General features: G+C 40.3%; 1 protein-coding gene across 3 annotated transcripts in view; it reads left to right on the forward strand.

Moving 5' to 3' along the window:
- TUB (TUB bipartite transcription factor) overlaps nucleotides 1-24,373 on the forward strand; it is an 89,923-nt gene that overhangs the window by 43,625 nt on the left and 21,925 nt on the right. For 2 of the 3 annotated variants that reach the window (XM_053944762.1, XM_053944763.1), the window contains 9 exons: nucleotides 6,056-6,223; nucleotides 10,515-10,586; nucleotides 11,487-11,608; nucleotides 12,387-12,578; nucleotides 13,143-13,255; nucleotides 14,197-14,311; nucleotides 19,077-19,175; nucleotides 19,577-19,748; nucleotides 20,156-20,299. In XM_053944762.1, the coding sequence (XP_053800737.1) occupies nucleotides 6,056-6,223; nucleotides 10,515-10,586; nucleotides 11,487-11,608; nucleotides 12,387-12,578; nucleotides 13,143-13,255; nucleotides 14,197-14,311; nucleotides 19,077-19,175; nucleotides 19,577-19,748; nucleotides 20,156-20,289 (1,187 nt within the window). In that variant the 3' untranslated portion in view covers nucleotides 20,290-20,299. The remainder of the gene's footprint in view (nucleotides 1-6,055; nucleotides 6,224-10,514; nucleotides 10,587-11,486; nucleotides 11,609-12,386; nucleotides 12,579-13,142; nucleotides 13,256-14,196; nucleotides 14,312-19,076; nucleotides 19,176-19,576; nucleotides 19,749-20,155; nucleotides 20,300-24,373) is intronic. The other variant, XM_053944764.1, reaches the window with a different exon arrangement.

A 24,373-nucleotide genomic window follows, 5' to 3' on the forward strand; every position in this document is an offset into this window, starting at 1 on the left:
ATGCAAGTGGCAATAGACCCCTGTAGTGGAACTTGTATTAATTTTCAGTTACTTTTAAAAATAAATGTGAGTATTAAGGAAATCTTTATTTATAACAGTATTGAATGGATTTGCTAATGACTTCAGATCTAACTATAAAAATGGATGAAGGAGGAGTGGTTTTATGCCGTGTTTTAGCACAAGAGATTTTGCTGAGGGAGTTCATTGGTAATTAGAGCAAATCTTGGGAAATTTTAGGTTCTGCTTTTAGCTTTGCAATCGCTTCAGGTTTGTCTCCACTCTGAGTGTAACCTTTGTATGTCCTGTAAATGAGCAGGGTGAATGCTGAGGGGAAAGTACACTTGACATGCTAAAATAGCATTTTAAAGGGTTTTGTTAGAATTTAGCTATAGTGGACCTTCCCTTTCTAAGCATAGCCCAGCTCTTTGTGCTTTAAGAAAAAAGAACACTTAGACCAGATCCTATGAATAAGAAGCTAATTCAGAGCAAAAAATTGTTGAATTATACATGAGTAGCTGTTGAAGCTGTAGTGTAATGACTGCACTCTGGTTTTAGATGTGTAATGCTTTTTTAAGTGGCTTGATGAGTGATGAAGCTGTGATCAGAACAATGTACTGAAGACAAACGTGAGAGAAAAATCAGGTTTAATGAGGTTACACTGGCATAAAAAAAGCAATGTAGCTAACTGCTCATGTCAGTGCACTTTGTAATTCTGTGATGGGTAACATGGTATTCAACAATTTTTTCTAAATCTGTGGTTATCACTGGTATTTCTTAATGGCAGTGTGCAGCGTGCACTGTGCCTCTTTTTAAAAAGAACCATAATTTTTGTAGGACAGAGCCTGGAACTGCAGTAAATTGATGACATTTTGTAGTAGCTTAGCTCATTAAACTGGTATTTCTGAAAGCTTCAGTCTCACAGTTTATTGCTTGGCAAAATATTCAGTATTGGAAAAAAAACCAGATGTAACAAATGCATATGTGAAATGGTTGTCTTTCAAATGGAGATAGTAGATTAAATTCTGGTTTGATTTGTGGCAGATGGGGGTGATTCAGGATAACAGTGAACCCAGTGTACAGCATCACTGGGTGGTTCAACAGAAAAATCATGCAAATTAGTGAAAATTTTTGCAGCAGGAACCTATGAAAAGTATGCACCCTACATAATATTACAAAACCAGAGCATGTTTAGCTATCAAAGATCTTGACGAGTCTTTAAAAAAGGAGATTAATGACAGTATTATAGGTACGTAGTGGTGTTGTTACTTTGTTTGGAAAAGTTTACAAAGAATTTAATAAGTATACAGGATAAAGCGAATTTTTTTGGCTGTGTGCAGGGAATGGGGCAAATCAGGAAGGAAAAATGGAACTTTAAAAAGACCCCAGAAAAGCATGAGAAGCCAGGAGTTAATACAAAGTGAAATCTAATATGAAAACTCAGGAATCATTCTGTGAAAAGTTATTGGTGGTTGGTTGGGTTTGGTTTTTCTTCCCAAAACTCTTGCACTTAGACTATATAAGTACATTCCAGGAAAATTCTAGGAGATTCTGCTCTGAACTGTCATGGACAACATAAATTAAAATTTCTTTCTTGTCAGTGAAATCAGGAACCTGAATGTGTTTAAAATATCAAAATAAACAATAATTTCACAGAAAATTTACCTTAAATGTAAGTGGTACATTGTGTATTTCCTGCTTACTTTCTGGGAGCCAGGAAGCCAAGGAGCTGCTCTGACACACAGAGCTTTTCCTGCCAGGGTGGCTATTCCATGTTTTGATTTGGTTGGCTTCTTCTGTTTTCTTCTCTCTCTTTCACGCCTGTCAGTGTTTTGATTTGTGCATACTGTCCCATTTTCCTATGTAACAAGCAGCTACATTAACACTGGCTGGCTCAGAAAGCAGCAGCAGTTGTTGGGTAAGGAGCATCATTTCTCACTGTAGCACTTCCTTTCTGATGGGGGAGGGAAGTTCATGTAAAGCAGATTTATCTCAGCTTCCCTGGGCATTAAAAAAAAAGGGTAGGAGGAACAACAAGTGAATTTCCACCAAGAAAATTCCTGTTATTTCTAGATCTGACAAACTTTTCAGGCTGTGCTTTGGCAACATGTGAACTTGATTGTGAGGAAGTAATTTTGATCTCCTAAGGATAAAGATTTATGAATGTACAGTTCCTGTTTACTGTTTTAGATTTCATCAAAGTGAATATAGAGCTTTGTGCTCGAGTACTTGCTTTTATTGTCCTGATCTGGTGCTAGCAATAGTCCAATGGAGGTTTGGACTAGATCACTCTAGACATCCTTTCAAAAAAAAAATTTCTATTTGCTCCCTTTCCCTCTAAATAAATCCCTTTGTGATTTTTCAGTTGCTTGAACCCCTATCAGTGGATGCACAGCCCCTATGAGAGCAGGAATATAATGGGAACTGGCTTAGGAAATATTGTCAGCAGGGTTAGCCAAGTTCTCTAAAGGATGGTGTCAGATCTACCTGGGATTCCCTGTCCTTGACCTCAGAGCAGGCCATCCTTTAAAGGGTTGTGCTGCCATCCCCCAGCTGGAGGGAGAGCTGCTCTGCAAAGGTCTTAAATAGTATTTGCACCCAGAGCCTTGGGTGTTATCCACATGGATATGACTCCTTTGTCAATAACTGAGCTCAGGAAATGCATGTTCTCTTCCAGAGGCCTCCTGCCTGACCTTGGTCAACTCTCCAGGTCTGATCTGCAAAGGGCTTAATCATATTCTTAATCTGTGAGCAGTGTGGCCAGCTTCATACATCAAACTTCTTGTGCCTTAAATGCTCTATACAAGAACTTCCCTGTCCTGCAGCTCTGCATTTGTAACGCAGGGACAGAATTACTTGTGTTTCTATGCTATGTTCCTTTCCTGGTACGTAATCTTGTTTGCCATTCAGTAGTTTAGATTACCAATTCTTAACAGATTGGTGCTGCCTATTTATAAAATTGTCTAGAAGATTTAGGTCTAAGAGAATACAGGCATTGATGAATAGTAGCTTGCAGGCTATAAATGCCAGCAATGCTTATTTACTGATGCTTTTCTTTTTTCTCCAGTATTGCTTTGTTTTCATTTCTGGTACCTCTGGTTTTCATCTGAGACATGATCATGCCAAAGTATACCAAAAGATCTTTTCTGAAGGGATTGGTATTCTGAGGGTAGTTCCAATCTTCTTTCCTCTCTGCCCTCCTTCACATTTGCCTCTCAAAAATTCCCCTTACTTCTTGGCAGGTATTCAAGGCTGTCTCTGTCAGACTTTCTCCCTACCTGATTTTTGGGAAGCATTGTAAAAAATGCTGACCACAGCAATAAAAACTTTTTTGGCACAACCCACTCAGCTTCTTTGCGTCTTTTGGCTATGTCCTTAAGCACAGAAACTATAGATAGTGGTTTGTTTTATTACACAGACAACCAATCTTCTAGGGAGTGGATGAAAAGGAGTCATTGAGGCAAAGAGGGGGAGAGATCCACCTTGAATATCATGGTTACACAAGCTTGGAAGTGTTTTCAGATGTTTTCAGACATTTGGTAGGTGGTGGCAAAGCTGCCTTTGAACTATGGCTTACATAGATGCACTTATACCTCGTGATATAGAAAAATGTGTATGTATGCTGGCATTTAATCCCATTTTACACATGCATGTGTAGCTACAAAGATTATGCACACGCACAAGTATTAAGTAGCTAATGCTGCATTTGCCACCTACAGTGTTCTAATGCAGCAGAGGTTCTTTTTTTTTCCTCTTTTTTAAAATCCTCTCTGTCTTGCTACATATTTCATTCCCTTAAATTGTGCTCACCAGTGGAACCACTCCTAACGCTTAATAACACACTCTACCAGTGATGCGCTCTTCAGAACACTGAAATTGATTTTTCTTCTCTAAAACTGTGACCTGCCAGTGTAGCCTTTGTCCTGACTCCTAATAATACACGATTTTCCTGACAGCATGGGATGTGAGTGCAGATGTTCTGCAGGCATTGGAAAAAAGCAGCCTCAGTGCAATCTCCAGTGCTGTTGAAGGCATTTCATTTGCTGCAGGTCAATGTCTGCTTTTAAGAGGAATAATTAAGGTGTTTTGTTCCTTCTCAAAATTAGGTTTGTGTCATCCAGTGCTTAATAAGGGGCTAGGTGTGATATGCATGAGGCATCTTGTAAACTCATGGATGCTTAATACTTTTGAAATTCAGAGTATTAAGGTAAAACCTATCTTTAGGCAGCGACTTTAATGATAATAATTAATATTGTAAAGCTGTTAAAAATACCACAGAGAATCTGAGCAGCTACCTATCTGTTCTAGAGCACCTTTGCAGTGGTGCTTCTCCTAGGATAAATTATAAGAAAAATACAGTTCTCTTCAGTGCCATATTATACCTGCAGCACAGAAGATGATACTGTTCATTCTGTATCATGCAGACCTACTTCATCCTAGCAAGGTCACAGAGACATTTCCATAGACTTTATCTAGGCCTTCAAGGTTGGATGGACAGATTATTTATTTGCTGTTTGTCGTTGTTGTTGTTGTTGTTAGCTTTGCTGCGAGTAAATCAGAATTTGCAGACTTGGTACAGAAATTGTCAGGGTCTGTGTAATGCAGATGAAGCAATAACACCTTGTGGTCTTGAACTCTGTGGGTTTAACACCTCTGCAGTGTTAGACTGCATCTCGTTGGGTGGTTGCACAGCCAGTGCTGTTCCTGGGGATATGAACCACTCTTTTTTCTACTTATGCTTCATATTGCAGTGGTAGTGACAGCAGATATTGCGAGGTACAGTTAAGCGTGCTAAATGTATAATCCAGCTGTCTTTTAATGCAAGTTGACAACTGCTGGCAAAGCAGGATGAAATGGTATTCTTGGAGACTTCTGCTACAGATCACAGTCAAAAAAAAAAAAAAATCCCAATCCCTCCAGCTCTTTCTTACAGAGTTTATTCAGCTTTGTTTGGTGTGAGAAGCACCATATTCCTTTACTGGATTAGCTTCTGTAGTGCTTGCTAACTCTCCACAATGTTGCTTGCTTATTAACAAAAAATTTCACAACAGCAGGAGTATACAGCTCATGCTATTTATTATATCTGTACATGAAAATATTACCACTTTTATGGATACAGAGGTGAATTTTTATATAGCTGATTTAGTAACATATTCCAGCTCTGTGTCTTCACTAAGAGCTGAAGTACATTTGCAGTCTGATGTTTTACCTCACTGTCCTGAAGAAACAAAATGAAATTGACTTGTGGTAAGAACACCCCCCACCCCTTATTTTCTTTTTCTCTCTTTGCAGGTGATTTACAGCCATAAGGAGATAAATAGTGTCTTTCTGGCTGTGGTCAGGAGCCACAGGATCACAGCATGGCTGAGGATGGGATGTGCCTCTGGGCACTGTCTAGTCCCTCATCACTGCTCACAGCAGTGATGAGGGACTAAACACTAGACAAACAGCAGATTTAAACATCTCAAGATGGATGGAGGTTCCAAGGAATATGTAATATCTTCCTTATAGTTTTGCTCTGATGCATTAACTGTATAGCAATTCTGCTAACTCAAAAGGTCTATTTTGGCTTGTTAATATACTGCCCCACTGGCAGATCTACTTGTGAGTTTTCCAGGTTTTTTGAAGCTTTAAAATATTTCATGATAGCAGTGGTGTTTATATGGGGATATGGCATAATCTGGGACTCAGGTTCATCTGTTTCTGGATCACTTGTGTGCCCTTATTAAAATTTTATCTGTTTTCTTTGTCAGTTCTCTCCAGTGTGTTTCTTTTCTGCTTGGTTTTCAATCTTTCTGGTGCATGGGGCAGGTGTGCTTTGGGGTGAGGAGGGCACTAGTGAAATCCTGATCCTCTCCTGGAGATTTGCCAGTGTAGTATGTGGGAAGTAAAATGTTTGCCGTGGAGGCTAGCTTAGTCTTGTTTAAGTCTAGAAATATTATTGAATGTGAACATCCAATCTGTGATTCCTAGAAAAGCTGCTGGTTTTGTGACTGAGCAATTCTCTTTGCAGTAACTTCTCGACACAAAGACAACTAAGGCTTTTGCTGTCTGACAGGGATTGATGGCCCAGCTGCTTTTCAAGATGATGTTCAGAAGATAGGAAGTCAAGTGCAGATTCTCACAGTTGGACAGTCTAGCCATGATGAAGATGATGGTGAGAAAGTGGCTACTGGCCAACAACAGCAAAGCAAGCAAGATCTTAGAACAGCAATGCAGAAGAAAGGTAAGTAACTAAAGCTTCCTTCATATTCTCACTGCTTGCTTGATGGACATTGACTCAATTTCCTATTCTCAATTTCTCAATTCTCCTATTCATTGACTCAATTTCCTATTCTCACTGTCAGCCCTAGCCTAAGCACAGTCTGTTAGTTCTGGGTGTGTTCTCCTCAGAACCTGTTAGGCTCTATTCTGTTTCCTAAAAAAAATCCAAAACCCCAAACCTAAAAAAATATAAAACAATGAAGTTCTCTCTTGCCCCAAGGAACAAGAGCTCTGCAGGCTCTCAGGGATATGACTTCCCCATCTGCAGTGCAGTGCCATTATTAAGGTACCAGGCAGATGCCAATGCTCACATCCATCTGTTCACATTTTTATAATGCACAACTCTGGAAATCACTTACTTGATGGTTAAAAACCAGCATGAAATAGCAACATTCAAACTAGAATATTAATTTTAGTGGTGGGGTCAGTTACACATTGCTCATATTTTCGTAGTTCTGTTTAGGATTGCAGAGGTGAAAAGTACACCACATTCTGCAGCATTTCCCATGCAGAGTCCTCAAATGTTCTGGAATTTATTTTTCTTTTTCCAGAGGCATGCATGCTTTGGGAGATAGATTGTGTATGTACACATTCATGCATCTGCCTCTTCCTTCCTGCACTGTTATCTCCCCTTAGACATGAACCGTAGGAAGGAAAAAATAAAAATCCCCAAACCTTCACAAAGCGTTTTCTGAAGACATTTGCTTTGGAATTGTTCTTCTTCAGTGTACAGCTTTTGAAGCAAAGATGGCTCAAGCCAAGAGTGCTCTGATGCTTTAAGAATAAACTCTTTGTGTATAAAGAGCAAAATGTAAGTGCAAACTTGACTTGTGTAGAATGGACTATTCATACCTAAATGCTGCCTCTTGTCTGCAGAGCAGTTCTCACTAAGATTCATTTTTTCTGGGACATTACCCTGCAGATGTGAGCAGCTCCAACTGAAATGGGCAGATTTTCTCCAAGTGTGCTATTTCCTGGGCATTTGAGTTGCAGGGGTGTTGGGCATGACAAACAAGTTCTGATCTGTGTGGTGATTGTGTTGCCTTAGACCATGGCTCAGAATATTTAATTGTTGGGCACACTACTCAACTAAAGCTGATTGACTTAAAAAGTACCCACAGACTTTGCAAATTAGGTCACAGCACTCAGATTTTTACTCTGGGAGACACTTCTGTGTTTGATAGTTTTTTGCCAGGTTATTATATATTTTTATTCTCCACAAATTTGTTTAATTTTTAATAGAAGCAGAGAGTGGAAATTTTTTGATTTGTGTTGCTTCTGTATATTGTCAAATATATGATATGACCTTTTTTACCAGGTCTGAGTATACTCCTGCTCAGAACAGACACTGCTAAGAGTGAACCACTAGTGTGTTTCAAGTTGAGGCAAGGGGGACACTTTTATTTAAATGGGAATACTGAGGTTTATTTGTTTTTATTAACAGCAGAACTATGCTGGGTGAGACACAAAGACAGGTATTAAAATAATGCCAGCAGCATCTCTCTGAATTGTTTTTACTATATGTGTATGTTTTGCTGCTTGATACCAGCAGAGGATGCTTGTTTTGAGAAAGTTTTGAGTATCCCTCCATTAATGTGATACTTTATGCAGAGATAAAGCTCTTCATGTGGATTCCCACTGCCATTTCACTGCTTGTGGCATGTCCTTACTGGCATGTCACCTGAAAAGTGTTTAGAGTTGCTGTCTCCCATCAGGACTTCTCTTGCATGGAATAGGAGCAGAAGGAGAAGTGCACAAAGATAAGGCACTGCAGAAAGGGACCTGTGGGCCCTTGTCCATGACAAGTTGAACAGGAGCCAGCAGTGCCCTGGCAGGCAGGAGGGACACCCCTGTCGTAGTGGCATCAGGCACAGCATGGCCAGCCGGGCAAAGGAGGGGATTGTCCTGCACTGGGGTGGCCTCACCTTGAACAGTGTGTGCAGTTTTGAGTGCCACAGTATAGAAAAGACATTAAACTGTCAGAGAGTGTCCAAAGGAGGCCACAAGGATGGTGAATGTCTGGAGGAGAAGCCGTATGAGAAGTTGCTGAGGGCGTGTGGTCTGTTCAGCCTGGAGAAAAGGGCACTGAGGAGAGACCTCGTTTGGTCTTCAACATCCTCATGAGGGGAAGAGGAGGGGCAGGCACTGATCTTTTCTCTGTAGTGACAGTGACAAGACCTGAGGGAATGGCCTGAAGTTGTGTCAGAGGAGGTTTGGGTTGGATAACAGGAAAAGGTTCTTCACCCAGAGGGTGGTTGGGCACTGGAACAGATTCCTCAGGGCAGTGGTCAAAGCACCAAGCCCAACAGAGTTCCAGAAGCATTTGGACAGTTCGCTGGGACACATGGTGTGACTCTTGGGGTGTCCTGTGCCAGGAGCTGGACTCCATGATCCTGAAGGTTCTCTTCCAACTCAGCTTATTCTGTGATTCTATGAAATGCTAACTGGTCTCATGGCAAAAGCTGAATCCCATTTGATTTGCATAGCTCTAATTCGTGCCTGTTCTGCTCTTTGGCACTAATGTGGTGGAGAGAAACTTCTCTTAGCACGTGTCTCTCCTTCCCCAATGAGTCAAGCTCTGTAACAAGACAAGAGGTTATAGGCTACCAAGTGTGAAAAGAATATGCCACTTGCAAGAAAATGCCAAATGTTTTATTTGATTTCTCCATCTGTTGGCAATTGATAATTTTCCTCCTGTAGGAAATATTCATCCTTTTAATTTCCAAAGTGTTCATCTGTAGAGTTCCTCCCTGGCAAATGATTCACTAGGACAGAGTCAGACTTCCATAAGTTTTAACACTGAATAACTAACATGTAGTCCTCACTCTTATCAGTTTCCAATATGTCTCTGTAAAGGACATGGAATGAGCAATTTGGGTCTTAGTTCTTCTTTGCCATCTGAAGTCTTTAGACTTAGGGAAGGGATCAATTTCATTTCTGGATTCCAAAACAGGAGCTCCCTGAAGCATTTTTCCCCGCAGGTTGTGAGCGCAGATGTTTCTGAGGCTGGCACAGAATTTTCACCACTAAAGTATTGGTGGTGAAATGAGCACAGGTGGGAAAATAAACCAGTTCTGTCTGTGAATATGAATTATGACTTTATTGTGCAGCTGCCAGCTGAGGAGATGGACTGTGTCCATTACCCATGCATAGAGGCTAGAACATGATTTTCCTTATAAAGAAATAATGCTTGTGATTAATGAGTGTGTGATTAATAATGAATGAATTCTACAGGCTTTGAAAATATCTGTTGACCTGTGAACTCGGGCCTCCCTTGCATAACCAGGTCCTGTTGAAAGGTTTTGCTGTCGTGCTCTGTGGTGTATGTCAGCACTGGGGGAGTTGAAGAAGTGGATAATGAGAGCTTTCACAGGGCAGCTGAATGCAATGCAAGCATTGCTTATGCTCCTGGTTTACTTTTATACCCTCACTCTTACTACTCTGGTGGTGTTTCACTATCCAGCGTGCATCTGGATATTCTAAAGGGATATGCAGTGAAGTTACTGGAAGCAGCAATAAAAGCAAAAAGCATTTTAATGCTTTTTTTTGCTGCCTTTTTCTTCATCTGTTCCAACATTTGAACTGAAGAAAACCATTTCTGAGTCTATATCTGCTGTTTATATTTCTGTACATCAGATTGGTTTTGTCTGCTTGTTACAGACCAAGTTCATATTCCAGAAGACAAAACTACAATAAAATCTTTATGCATATCCCTGGAGCTTCCACAAAAACAGCTTAGAGAGCCTGATTTGATCTTTTGATGATAAGGACACAGTAGGCACAGGGACTGAAGTAGAATTTAGGCCATCTGAATATGAATCTGAATACTTATTTCAGTGTTACTAACTCAGTATTGTGTAGAATCTATGTATATCACTTATGTCAATCAGGTTTGAGGGTTTTTATTTTGTTAGAATTCCAAAGCAGGCCCAAACCCCACCATGCAGTGCACATCACACACAGAAGTGTTGGTGGCACAACTGCTCAGTGTGAATAATGTTTGCTGAAGCTTCAGCTCTGTAATCCAGGGCTTTTTCACTTTATTCAAGGTACTGAAAGTGAAGATCACAGCAGGTATAAGCAGGTAGAAAGTGAATTTGATGGTGCAGTGCAGAAATTGTGAATCCAAGCAGCAGCATTGTGGCCCTATCCCAGAAGCCTTTAGCCCTGTGTGGAGTCCTCTTGCCAGGTTACACTTGTTCACTCAATGAAGGGTTTGCAGAATCAAACCCTTGGATTTTTTCCTTTCTCAGATCCCCATGCAAATACATCCTGGTCCTCTTCCACCTCCCAGTCCAGTCTTGTCGCCCTGGATCACGTTCCTGGTGAGTACAGAAGGAAAAAGTTAATTATGTCCATGCTGCTTGGCTGTGGAAATTTGCATTTCATTTATCCTTCTGCATTGGACTTACCCATAACAGGAGTTCTGGACCAAGTGATGTTTTTTATTTTTTTTTTTAAGGATAGAATATAGCCTGTAATATGTGGAATCTAGAGAGCTTGAACTTGGATATGGAGTGGCTTCATCTGCATGATATTCTTTGAAAAACTAGGCCTGGCAAATGTCCCACCATTGATGCTTTTTGCTGCTAAGACCTATTTGATGTTCAAAGTTGTGTTTCCCTTTGAAATGTCTGAGGTTTTGAATTCCTGTAAAGTCAAATTTTCAAGTGCTGTAAGGCACTTCCCTTGGCCTGGGCTGATACTATTCTTTACATGAAATAAGATGCAGGAGAACATTTCCTTGATGTGAATGTTTCTTCTTGGTCTAAGATGTGCTCTTCAGCAGATCACACAGCTAAAAGTGTGCTGTAAAAGGGCTTGTCTTTTAATTGTGAGGGTTTCCAAGTGGCTGTGCTAGGTTGTCCTTTCAGCTCCAATTTCAGGTTTATGATTTTGTGTTGTGTTTGAAGTACTTGATTGGATGATCTGAATTTAGTTCTTAACCAGATATTTGCTCCTGTATCACTGGGTAACTTGATCCTCTCTGTGGAATGGAAACCATGACGTTTCCTGTCTCTTTACCTGAATGTTTAGGCTTCTCAGGAGAGCTGCTGTCTGACCCATGTGTTCATGCTGTGCCTCACACAATGAACCACTCTTACACATCCCCTCACTCACCTGTGAGCCTCAGGGTGCAGCAGTCTGATAAGTAGTGTTTTACAGCAAGTATGGGCAGCTTTAATCTATCACTATTTCATATAAGTGTGCTGTTTTCTCCTCAGGCATTTCAAGTAGCATGAATTTTGATGAGGAAGAAGATGAGGAGGATGAAGACAGCTCCAGTTCTTCACAGTTAAACAGTAACACCCGGCCTGGTTCTGCCACGAGCAAGAAATCCAATAAGGTAAGGGGAGAGTGCTGAAGAAGGAGTGTGCAAACTGCTATGAATTGTGTGATTTCAGGGTGCACTCAGGACAGGTCTGGCTTTCTTGTTCTGTGTTTATTATGCACTAGAGTCTCTCCAAGGTGATTTACTGTGGTATCTCTCAGGCTTCGCAAGAGCAAGCAATGAAAATAATGACTTGGAGAAAAGAATGGCAAATATTGTCTGAACTTGAATGAAGAGAAAGGGAAACAGTAAATATTTACCTTTCTACTTCTTGCAGGTGTTCAGAAGGATCTTTTGTTTCCATTGACTTTTTCTGGGCATTTTCCCACCCTATTCTCTCTGCTATAATCTGAACATAAAATAAGACTTTGGCTGGTTCAAATATTCTAAATCACAAGATCTTGCTAAACCAGTTGATGGTGCCCTGCTCTTTAATATACTGCTCTGACTTCTCATCTTTGTTAGATCTCTCTGGAGCTTAAACTCTTGCTCTCTATCCCATTCCTTCCTTCCTTCCATCAAAGGCCACCCCTCTCCTTGAGCACAGCCTTTCTGACAGAAGGAGTGTGATGAGATGGGAAGGTGTGAGCCAGGGTTTGCTCTGTACAGCACTCTGTCTGTGCAGCCACCCTGTTCTGTTCCACCAGGCGAGTCTGTACACAGAGCACCAGCAAGACAATACGGCCCTTGGTTTGACTTTTTAAAAGTGCAGCTTCTATCAAATGCCGTTCCTTTGTGCTTATAACCTTGTAAATGGAAATTAAAAACCCCTGAATTTTGCTTATTGTTTTAGGAAGCAGCCTCAGCCCCCAGTCCTTCCACAAATGAACCTGTCATAGATGTGGATGACCTGGAGGAGTTTGCTGTCAGACCTGCCCCACAGGGGGTCACCATCAAGTGCAGGATCACAAGAGACAAGAAGGGAATGGACCGAGGGATGTACCCTACTTATTACCTCCACTTGGAAAGGGAGCATGGTAAAAAGGTCATAACATAACTTGAATGGCATACCAGTTGCATCTGAATATTAAAAAAAAAAAAAATCTGAAGGAGTCTTAGAAAGAAAATGTAATCTTGTATTTTGGATACATTTTTGCTTTCGCTAGATCTACCCTACAGTCTTCCCAAAACCAAAGAGCAGTATCACTTTCATCCACTGCCTTTCCTCTTATGTCCCATCTTTGGCTTTAAATAATCCATGCATGGCACCTTTATGTGACTGCCAGCAGTTGGAGCTCTCTGCATTCTGTGGCCTGAAAAGCACCTACTTCCAATTCAGCTGGAAGAGCCAGAGCAAGTTAGAATGAAACATTTAATAAAATAGATCAGATTTAATTATTTAAACCATAAATAATGGAATGAGGGGTTGAGAAGTTATTTTCCGTTACCAGAGTTTTTTTCCCTGGTTTTGCTAAATCCCAGATCTTCTGCTACTTGGCTGGTGATGCTTAAAGACAGAAAAATTGCTTATGGTTTCCTTATATCAAAGCAGGAAGTGGTGTGTGCTAGCCCTTTAGCATTCTAGAATATGCTTTTTTGCATTGCTTAGGTGTTTCTGTTGGCTGGAAGGAAACGAAAGAAGAGTAAAACCTCTAATTACCTCATCTCTATAGACCCAACTGACCTGTCTCGGGGTGGAGAGAGTTTTATTGGAAAACTGAGGTAAACAGTGATAAGTCTAGGAATTTTCTTTATATAATGCAAAGTTTGTTCGATATTAAGAAGCCTGTAATCCACTGTGTCTTCTTAGTTAGAGGAACCAGTATCCAGGGCATATTTTCAAAAATGTCTCAAGTACTTACAGGATCACATTTCATTAAAAGTTAGCAGGACTGAAGCTCTTAAGTGCTCAAAGGCCAAATTCTCAAGGGTGTACCAGCACAACTTATCTTAATGGGATTTTCAGAAGTGCATGAGTACATTGTGTCTAGCTTCTATTGATATAAATACTTTGGAACGCACTGTTACACAGTCTGAAAATCCCTTTGGTTTTGCCTGTTCCTCAAGATCCAAATTAGTTATTTACAGGTAGTGGAATTATTTCAGAACCACGTGTTCCTTTTCTGTCTGTCCCCACGTTGTACAGCCAGTCTGCTTTGATCCCTTCGTGGAGCCTCTGGGTGTATGTTCAGATCATCTATGCCTGTGTTGTATTTTGCACTCCTTTCCATTGCAATAGGAAAGATTTGATCTCACTAATGGCTTTATAAAAGTCACTCCCTATATTCTAACAGAGTTTAGTAGTCAGGTAAGAAAGCAGATGGTTTTGTAGCAAGTGTATTTTAAAAACCAAGCAGACACACAAAATAACCGCACCCAAGTGTTTCCTTACAGCTTTCTTGTATTTCCTAGTTTGCAAGATGTTATCAGAAATCTCCAGCATGATAATAAGGGACCTTTAGTATGCACTTCTGTACTGTACCTTTACATTTTTGTCATTTTGCCCTTTAATCCAGGAATTGCCATGTAGTTGGGATTAGAAATAACAACTCTCTTTACTCAATATTTGCCTTTCCTCTGGTGCCACAGTGCAGTAAAGGATAGATGTCTCAAGCAGCATTGCTGACAAATGGTGATTGAATTTTCCTCTTTTTTTTTGGTAGATCAAATCTTATGGGAACTAAGTTTACAGTTTATGACAATGGAGTAAATCCAATGAAAACAACATCCAGCCTGGAGGCGAGTACCCTGCGTCAGGAGCTAGCTGCTATTTGTTACGTAAGTACTGCTCACAGGCACAGCGTGCAGGAAGGGCAGCTCACTTTCTGAAACAGCACACTGAATTTCCTTCTCACTTATGATTATGTAAATCAGCATTCAGACTTCGATGTAACCAGGCAGCTGATCTCCGCCAGAGAAACCAGGAGGCTCAGTGCAAAGTAGAGGTGAAAAACCTTGTGCACTGAACAGGGTTGCCCAGTTCTCACCTTTGGTGAGAAGGAGGTGTTGAAGTTCTTACATAACCCTCTGGAAAGGGTAGGATCACAGCCTGCAGGCACCACCTGAGGGAACCTCCTAAACTGGGAAGAGTTGTGCACATGCCATTACTGCTCTAAAGTATGATTGTTTGTTACGGTGTTTTGGAGGAGGCCTCTCTGATCCAAACCATTGGTAGCTGGCAGCTAGGTCTGCAGCAGCTGAGATTGGGATAAAAACTCTAAAACTCCTTTTTACCAGGGAAAAAACCCAAGTACAATCCAAAATTTGATTGAATGAGAGAAACCAGGCTCTTACAGGAGAATAAGTAGCATTTGTCAGGAGCAATGCAGACAGTCAAGACTTGAAACACAGTTGCTGTTGTTTCACAATTGCTGGATGCATAACCTTTTTGGTGAGAGTGTTCTTTCTGTCCAGAAATATTTGGGGCCAAGAAACCCTTCCAGTGAAATCTGATATGTACACTGCTACAGAAAGTTGTCTGGTTTCACAAATCAACAGCTTCGATAAAAATATCCAAGAATGACTTTTCTGAAGAATTCCTGCCCAGATCTAATCAAGGATGCCTGGAAATCTGTAAGGCTGAGGTCCACCACATACCCCATGTATGCAAAGAATCTGTTCCCAGAAGGGTGAGCTTTGGGCTGTGAGGAGCAATGCATCTGGAAGATTTCCATGAGCAAGGAAGCTGAGAGCCATCCCTTCCGTGCAAAGTGCTGGGAGTTCTGAAGGAAGCCAGTATTAGCTGCCAGCACATTCTCTTCCTGCTGCTTAGGATGCAGTTTTAATGTGGCAGATGAGCAGATACATATCCCTCCCTTCCTATTGGATTTGAAATTTTGAGAATTTCCAAAAACTCAACTTGCAGGATTTAAAATTACACTCCAGCATTTGAGGTCACTTTAACTGAAGTCTCAGTAGAAGCCTAGCAGAACATACATGTTTAATAAAGATAGTTTTACTGGTTTATATAGGATGGCATTCCCTGGAGCCAGGCAACTAATCTCGTGCAAACTGGAAATGCAAAAAGAAAACTAAAGCCAATTAAAAAAAAAAAGTTATATATTGAGAAATGTAGGCATTGCTTAAGTCAACAATAAACGATACTTGAATGGTGAACAATACCAGATAGAAAGCTGTTGTGGTCAGCAGAGGTAATTAGAAGTATAGGTGTTGGAAAGAACCAAACCATAACCACTGTTTGAAGAATGGGACTGAGATAAGCTGCTTTTATTTGTCTGTAATCAGCAGTTTGAAACTGGTACATTTGTATAAGAAAATTACTTTTTCCATTGATATTTTGGTACTAATGGACAAAGGCAGCAGGCTTGCAGATGTGCTGTGGCCAGAGGACAAAGGAAATTGGAATTGTATTTCATTTCAAACTAGCCAGGTTTGCTGAAGTGAGATTATTGTTCCTGGCTGCAGCAGAACTAGAGCAGAGAGTGCCAGGAAGAGCAGAGCCGAAACACCCTTGTCCTAAGGCAGTCTTTTAATTCCTTTTAAATCCTGAGATTTCCCCTGCAGCAAAAGCTATAAAAACAATACTTTGAAAGTACCACTATGCCTCTCACTGTCCCTCAGCTTATCTGAGCAAGTACCCATGTAGAGATCAAGCTGTACCCAACTTACTGAGCATGACCTGCTTAATCATCTCAGCAGGTGTAATTTATATAAGCAAAAACTGGTGATGCATCTGTGGCTGACTGTGGGATAAATGTGGTGAGGGCTCTCTCTGTGGAGCTCACCTTAAGATGTGTTTCAAGCAACAGGAACAGAGCTAGGCAAGGTCAGAGTTTCCTCTGGTGCTGTTGACGACTTTTACTCCCCTTGTGTTCGCAGCCCAGCATATTAATAAACCTGCAGCAGCACCTAATGGCTGATTACAGAATTGTTGGCAAAATTTATCCAGGAGCAGTGGAGGAGCAAATGTGCCACTCGTAGCAGGATTTTCTCTGCTGGATTCCATAGTATCTCACAGTTCAGTTTGTGTCAGATTCCAGGCAGTGAGCTCAGCTGATACTCTGAGGTGTGGCTCAGGTTTCAGTACAGTAGCAAGACTGTGTTCCTACTCAGGCCTCAATCACTTGCATTGCGCTCCTCCAGTGTTGTGGGTTCTGTGAGCTGGGCATTCCTTAGAATGGTAATTTCTACAGAAGATATTAAGAACAAGGCACAGCTGTGTGAAACAAGCCCAGGAAGGGAAGTGGCTGCAAGAAAATAAGGGTAATAAAACCGTGAATCTCCTGGGAGCTGCAGGGATATTCACCATGCTGCTTTTATCATGGCAGCTATTGCCACTAAAGCAACGTGCTTACATAATTATTTGAAAGTATGCAATATTCTAAAGGCAGCCCTGGGGAGAAGCTCTTCCAGCCCAATTTATTGTGAGGCTGACTGGATGGGCTAAGGCAGAGAGTGCAACAATCTTGGGCTAAGTCCTGAGCTGCTAAAAATCATTGGTGTCCTGGCTGAGTCAACAGGGCTCTGCCAGTGACCAGCATTTGTGTTCCTGTGTAAACCAAGACTGTCACTGGCATTAAAATGGTGTGAAATCAGAATTTGGTTTATGTTCCCCTAATACCCTTTGTAGTCTTCCTTCTAGGCACACAAAAAAGAGTGGAGGAGGGAAATAAAAGAGAAGCAGGGAGTGAGGCAGGAGGTGAGGTAATTTTAATAATTTTCCTCACATATTCCATGTTTATATAATTTCAGTTTGGTACTGTGAGTTTAGCAAAAGGGTAGCATTTGCCAGCACAGTGTGTGATAATTGGTGATGGTGGTAATGTGCAACTAGTAACCATTCTCTTATCATATGCCAGAGGTACAAATCTCAGTGTTTCTGCATAAACCCAAAGAATATAGTCCTGTTTTTTTCCTCTGCTTGTTGGGAGGGAAGTGATTCAGCACTATTATTTAATTTTACCTTCAACAATATCTTCAACCAGTCAGCATCTAAATTAATTATGTATAGCATAACTGCAGCTCGAGGAGAAGAAAAGCTTGTAACACATAGCAGAGAAGCCCAAAATTGTCAGTACTTAATGGAAAATAAGCATAAGCATGAATCTTTTCTTAGAACTTGTCCTCTCGTGAGCTGAGTCTCTTCTACTTATAAAATCTGCTGGAAGTCATATCAGTTTCCATCTTGCCATGATGCAGAACCAAGTGAACTGATAACATGTTTTACTTTGCCAAAGGAGGGGACATAAATGATTCAGAAAAAAGGCAGAATCTTCCCATTAATGTGCAGAGCTAGGAAGATATATGAATAAGCCTGGACTGCTTCAGGAACATGCAGTAAAATAATCCTGTAGAATTTCTCTTGCATGCATGCAAATCTTTAATGAGTTGTGGAGAATCTCCAGATGATTTGCTGGAACAGGCAAAGTTATTTCATAGGTCTGGTGATGTCAAAGCTGTGGGTATTTTAGGTGGGTATTTTCAGATGTTTCCAGTGGGTTGAGATGCATGGATTTTTGCTTGCAAAAGTAGAAGTGTTTTAATAAGTTTAGTGTTTCAAGAAATCAGGACATTTTAATTAAAAATATAAAAGCAGAGACAGCTGATTTTGTCACTTTTAAATATCCCAGTGGTAAAGCCACACCAGCTGGAGCCTAGAGGTATCTGGTTCTTGGCATCCTGTAGTATGTTGCTGGGAATAATGAGAATGTTCTTCCTGAGATTCCTTAGTGCACCTCCAAAGCCCTTCATTTCAGTTTGGCAGATGGGGAAAAAAATAACACGTGACTGAAAAGTGCTATCACAAAACATGAGGAGATGGACTTGAAGGTGTCACTGTTTCATTCACTGGGTTAATGTTAAAATGGGTTAATGCTAAAATCGGGTTTTACTGGAAAATATTGCTCTTTACCTTTTCTGGTTCTCTTGTGAAAAGCTGGTCAGGAAAGCATCAGATCACTTTTAATGGAAGAATTTGTATTTTCCATGGATTTATTTTTGCTGTCCATGTGGTTTCTTTACTTTCCCTGTCTTCATAGCTAGAAAATTTGCCATTATGCTAATGTGTTTGTTTTTTTTACCGTGGTCATCTCTAAGCAAACTTTGAAAACCACAGTACTGCTATCAGATGTTCTGACTAGCATTTTGTTTGCTTTTGTGCTGGCTCTGGAATAAATGAAGCTGATCCCATATATTTAATTTTGTCTCACATTAAAATGTGTGACTGCATTTTATGATTTTTAAATTGCAACTACTTTATTTTGGGATCTAGCAGTAGCCAAGCAATCTGGTTAATTCATATCCTTTCTTAACAAAGGATTTTTTTGTAAAAAAATGATATTAAGGTTCCTGGCAGCCAGTGTTAGGAGTGTTTTTGGAAACCTCTCTTATTTCCATTTTTCTTGTTGTCGGAACTTCTAAGACAAAGCTAGAATGTTTGGCAGTGCCAGTGAAGGTGGGAGTTTCAAGATGTTTTTTGAGTTGGCTAACAAATAAGTTCCCTGCACTGCCACAGTGTCTCTCTGCTGAAAAAAATAACTTTAAAAACAAAGAACATGATGAAATCTTTTCTAAACATCTTTAGGAAACAAATGTCCTGGGGTTTAAAGGACCTCGTAAAATGAGCGTGATCATACCAGGAATGAATATGGATCATGAAAGAGTTTCCATCAGACCACGAAATGTAAGTCTTACCAGCAGCCAGCACTAAGAATTACTTGAATTCTTTTTCAGGTAGAGTTGGGGTTTTTTATTTGCATTTCTGAAGGTCTAGCAGTTAATAAAATGGTATTCAAACAATTGCAGAACAATGGGATGTGTGGCTACTTCTGTGACTCACAGAAGCTCTACAAACAAAGTATTTTGATAACAAAAGGTACAACTAACATTTATCAAACTGTGGAAAGGACTCAAATGCACATTTGCATTTAGATCCTCACAGTTCTCAGTTTCACTTATTGAAGTTGTTTTGAGGGTTGAGGGTTTAGTCTTTGGGCCAGGATTGATGAATTTTTTCTTCCCTGTTAATGTATTTTTTGACGTGTGAGCATGTTAAACTGAAGAGCGTATCTGTGGTGTGTGCAGGAACATGAGACGCTTCTTGCAAGGTGGCAGAACAAAAATACAGAGAGCGTCATTGAGCTGCACAACAAAACCCCAGTCTGGAATGATGACACCCAGTCCTACGTTCTGAATTTCCATGGTCGAGTCACCCAGGCCTCAGTGAAGAACTTCCAAATTATCCATGATAATGATCGTAAGTAGAGCTCTCTGCCCGTAAGGTGTAGGAACAGCACTGCACTGGGAGGGATTCTGCCCTTACAGTTGTCACCTGAGCAAGTTTAATTGAGATCTGTATAAGAGGCTTCAACAGTCTATATAGAACCCATCGTCTGCCTGTTCTTGAAAAAAGCACTTTTTATATGTGTCATTTTTTTTGACGCTAACAAGTCTTGCAACCCTTTATCACTCAAGCTGTCCTTGCTTCTCGCTCTGCTATCAGCACACCCACTTGCATGAATAAGTGCTGTGAAGTTTGATGAGTGAGCATGTTTGAGTGGTATTTCGTTGCTCTGGGACAGGGGGTAGGGTTGGATGCCTACTTATTTAGTGAGGGCTGCAAACAACAGTAATGCTTTTTGCTTTTCCTGACCTTTCTGGCAGCTGACTACATCGTGATGCAGTTTGGCCGCGTGGCTGAGGATGTATTCACCATGGACTACAACTACCCAATGTGTGCACTACAAGCCTTTTCCATTGCCCTTTCCAGTTTTGACAGCAAGCTGGCTTGTGAGTAAAGGGGCGTGGGTGAGCATCCTCTTGAAGGAAGCAGTTTGCCATGTGATTCCCAATTCCTGCTGGTGTCGCTTATGGTCCATACTAAAAAGGTCAGGGAAAAATACAGTTGTGGAGGACCACTCTGTTGCTGAAAAGAAAGTAAAAGGAATCTTCTAAAAATTCAGGACATTCAGGAAATTATATTTTCCTTTTTTTTTTCTGTCATATTTTTCTGGAAGTGACATCAAGTTTTTGTAAATAGGAGCTGTCTCTCACTTCCCTGGTTATGTTATGGGTGTGTGCCATGATGTACCGTGGCCCCAGTAGCACCATGGCAGTGGTGTCTTTTTTAAAAATCCAGAAAGTACGTGAGTGCTCCAAAAGGTTCTTTTTACATCTAAGAATCATTCCGAGGCTGCAGTCGTACCTCAAGGTTGCATTCCTGCATCAACTAATCAGAGCTTCACATCATCCAGCATAAGAGAAAGATGAGGAAAAAAGATGCACCTTTTTTTTTTTTTTTTTTGATTGTGCAAGGATCTCATGTAATATAAAGCCAAGTCTGAAGGTTGAAAACCTCTACAGGACTGAACTTGATGCATTGCTATTGTACATGTAGTAGGGCATGATGAATTTTAATTGCAGTAGGAGGAAACGGAGAAGTGGAAAGCACAAAATAATGTTGCACAAGTCACTTGAATTCTAAGCTGTCATTATGTTTTAACATCTACATGCTTTTTAATTTGTTTCAAATGGAAATGTATTTGCAGTACAGAAAGGGAAAAGGAAAACATCTCAATGCCAAGAAAGCATAACTTATGTTGCATTTGGCATTTTGTGGGCTGGGAATTTATATCCTTGTATTGCTGTGGTAATTCAAACACATATTTTGTATGAAGTGATATAAACAATTGGATAAAGGCACTCTGCAGAGAGTCTTCTTATTTTGAACAGGCCGTGTAAAGCTGAGGAAGGTAAATGGAAATATTTTATTAAATTTATCTGGCCTTTTGAGCTTTTACAATTTGTTGATCACATTTTTAGAACTTTGAGCAACAGCCACTTTTCATATTTATTTCCCATTGTAAGAATGCTTGAAATCAATTGAAACTGTGTATGTTGTTCTCTGATGTAAACGTGCCAGCTACTGAGCTAAATCCTTATAGGCAAATCTAGTGTATGCTGCATACAAATGAGACACTGGCAGGACACAGAATAGCTTAAAATAGTGCAGATTTTGCATTTCCATTTTTCTGATCTATCTGGAATATATAAACAAATACTATTTTAAAACAAAACACAAGCAAAGAACAAGTCATTGTTATCTTCTGTCCTGAACATTTCAAAAGCCAGGAGCTGCAACTCAAAAGCACATTGTAAAAATAATGGTCACACATCTTTAAAAATAATGGTCTTGCTGCCATTTTCTGTGCAATGTTATCCAGAATGGCACTCAGAATAGTAGAATTTATGTTTACCAGAAGGGTGTGGAAATGTGAGTGAAGTAGTAGCTGTGTTTTATATTGCGTGTATTCAGGCCTACCTTTTTATTCCTTATAAACTCTTGCACTGCACAACCAGAGATTATGCAATGTAAAAATGAGATCAAATCTGATTGTCTCATAGTTGACAGGCCCTTTTTGACTGTAGGGGACAGGCCATAAAGCTCTCCTCAAGGTCGTGCCATTTGGACTGTATCATTTCAACTAACAAAAGAAATATGCTCTCTTCACCTTTGCCTTCAGCTCTCCTTCCCAGTATACAGACAAAGGAATTTCAGATAAGAGATGAAAATAAATAATTACCAACATTTTTTCTAATCTTTTAAACAACCTATGGGAAGAAAGTCTGCTGGCTTTAAACAGTGTTTTGTTATAGACTCAGCGTGTCAAATATTCTCTTCAATTAACAGGAAGCTCTGTCTTTTTTTGTCCCCTCACCTTTTTGCAAGGAGCCTTTCCATGCAATGGTATAAAATGGAAAGACACCTTTTGTTTGAGAGAAACGAGCATCAAGCATCGATTCCCTCCATGAATGATCCAAGTGCTGAGTCATGAGCTGCAGGGAGATTCTTTGGCTTTGCACATGGGTGCTTTGTTTTTCTCTCTAGCTGATGGTTTCCCATAATTTCACATCCCCATCTGTCATCTCACTATGGATTTAACAGAGAAGGCCCTTAGGCCTTTGCTTACCTCATGTCAGCCTTTAAAAACTAGCTCCCAGTGATCACCAGAATTTTTTGTTTGCACTACTGTAAAACCAGTCAGGAGTTCCAAGTACTGTTATTTAGGTGTGATGTGGATTTGAAGAACTCTGCAGCATGGGAATGGCTGAATCTGCATGGCTTGAATTCTGTGCCTTGCCAGTCACATGCTTTAGAGCCTGAGAAAGTGGCACCTGACACAGTTTTCTGCCTCTCTCTGTGCACAAGACTGTGTCAAAGGAACTGAGTGTCTCATGGTGCAAATACACAATCTGCTGGCTTTAGTGGTGAGGCTGGTTTAGGAAGGGTTATTTTTAACCCAGATCATAACAATGGTCTGACTCAACCCCCAGGGAATTGGCATGAAAGGAAACTCATGTGCAGTGAACTCCTGCACAAGGGTGAGAATGAGGGGCTGGGGAAAGGCAGCAAGTTCAGCATCTTGGGACAATTCTGCTGCCAGCACATTGTGTAACTTCACTCTCACTGCATATTCTTCTCAGACAGGTATTTTTTTTTAACCTGTAACCATGCCAGGAGGAAAGTGGTGACTCAAATTCCCATAATCTTAACAGAACCGTGCAGGCCCATCAGACAACAAGCTGCTGAGGGAAAAACTCCTCACAATCAATTGAGGTCACTAGAGCGGGATGTTAACCTGGGACTAGGAATGAGAAACTCTCATTAAATCTGGTGCAGTTAGAATAGGATTTGCTCCTAATGCCCTTTGCCAAAACCCTAATTCCTCACTATTGTTGAGCATGGTACTGGGTTTGATTCACTTGGCCTTCACCATTTGCCCTGGAAGCAGGTTCAATGATTAATTTTGAATCTATATAATTTCTGATGGATAATTTTTGCTGGGTATTTTCTGATAAAGGTCACATGCAAGGTGATGCTACAAGCTTTCCAGCACATCTCTAAATTTTGTCCTCCTAGCTTGGAAAGGTCAAACCAGGTTCTGTCTTAGCATAGATTCATATCTGAAATTACATTTTTCTCATGAAGTTACATTTTCTTCCCCATCAGTAATAAAATCTTGGTACTAGTAAGTATTTTCAGAGACATGTGCACACTAAGTAACCAAGGAGTAGTTAGTGGTACACTCCTGTTAGTAACTTCTGCTGGGCCTGCATTCAGTGTGCAGCAGGGCATAACCTTGTTTATTCAGTGTGACAAAAGAATAGAATGGCCCCAAGCTGTGTATTTCCTTCACACAGTCTTAGTGAATGTTTGGATACGGTAGATTTAATGTTATTTAAAATCCCAATATTGATGATTTTTTGCATCTGCTGTTGATTTTGGCAGAGTTGTAAACAAATTCCTTGCCTGAATTGCTTATGGGCAAATGCTGCATGCTTTAATGAGAGTTCTTAATCTAACTTGTCACTCTGTTTACATCAAACAGTTTCTTCCTGGCCTTTATCTAATTTTCTTCATCTCTGATGTTCTGTTTCCTTCTCATTCTCTTTACTATTCCTTTATCTGCTCTTCAAGGATGTGCAGCTCAAAAGTGTTTGACAATATTGCTCAGTGATCTCTCCACAGATGAATAATGCCTTTGGTGCATATTCAGTGATGCTCCTACAATAGAAGCCTTATCAGAGGGGTGAATTTGGCCCTTTGGCTTTTCAGTAGAGTAAATTAACACATTAAAAGGTAGCAGATAAAAAAGCTTGCCTAAAATATAATCAGAGTTTTTCTCAGTAAACATTAAGTTTCCAAAGCATTGGTTGCAAATCAATGAGCAGAGCTGTCCACAAGCCTGAAGGCAGGCTGTTTGATTCCCTTTGTAGTGCTGCCTTATTTTTCCTTTTTTTTAAATTTTTTTTTCCAAAAGGTTGGAAGTGATTTTGTGAGTTGAATTGTGTTGGTGGCCTAAAATAGTTTATTTTTTAGAA

This window comes from Vidua chalybeata, chromosome 6 (genome assembly GCF_026979565.1).
Source record: "Vidua chalybeata isolate OUT-0048 chromosome 6, bVidCha1 merged haplotype, whole genome shotgun sequence".
Classification (NCBI taxonomy): domain Eukaryota; kingdom Metazoa; phylum Chordata; class Aves; order Passeriformes; family Viduidae; genus Vidua; species Vidua chalybeata.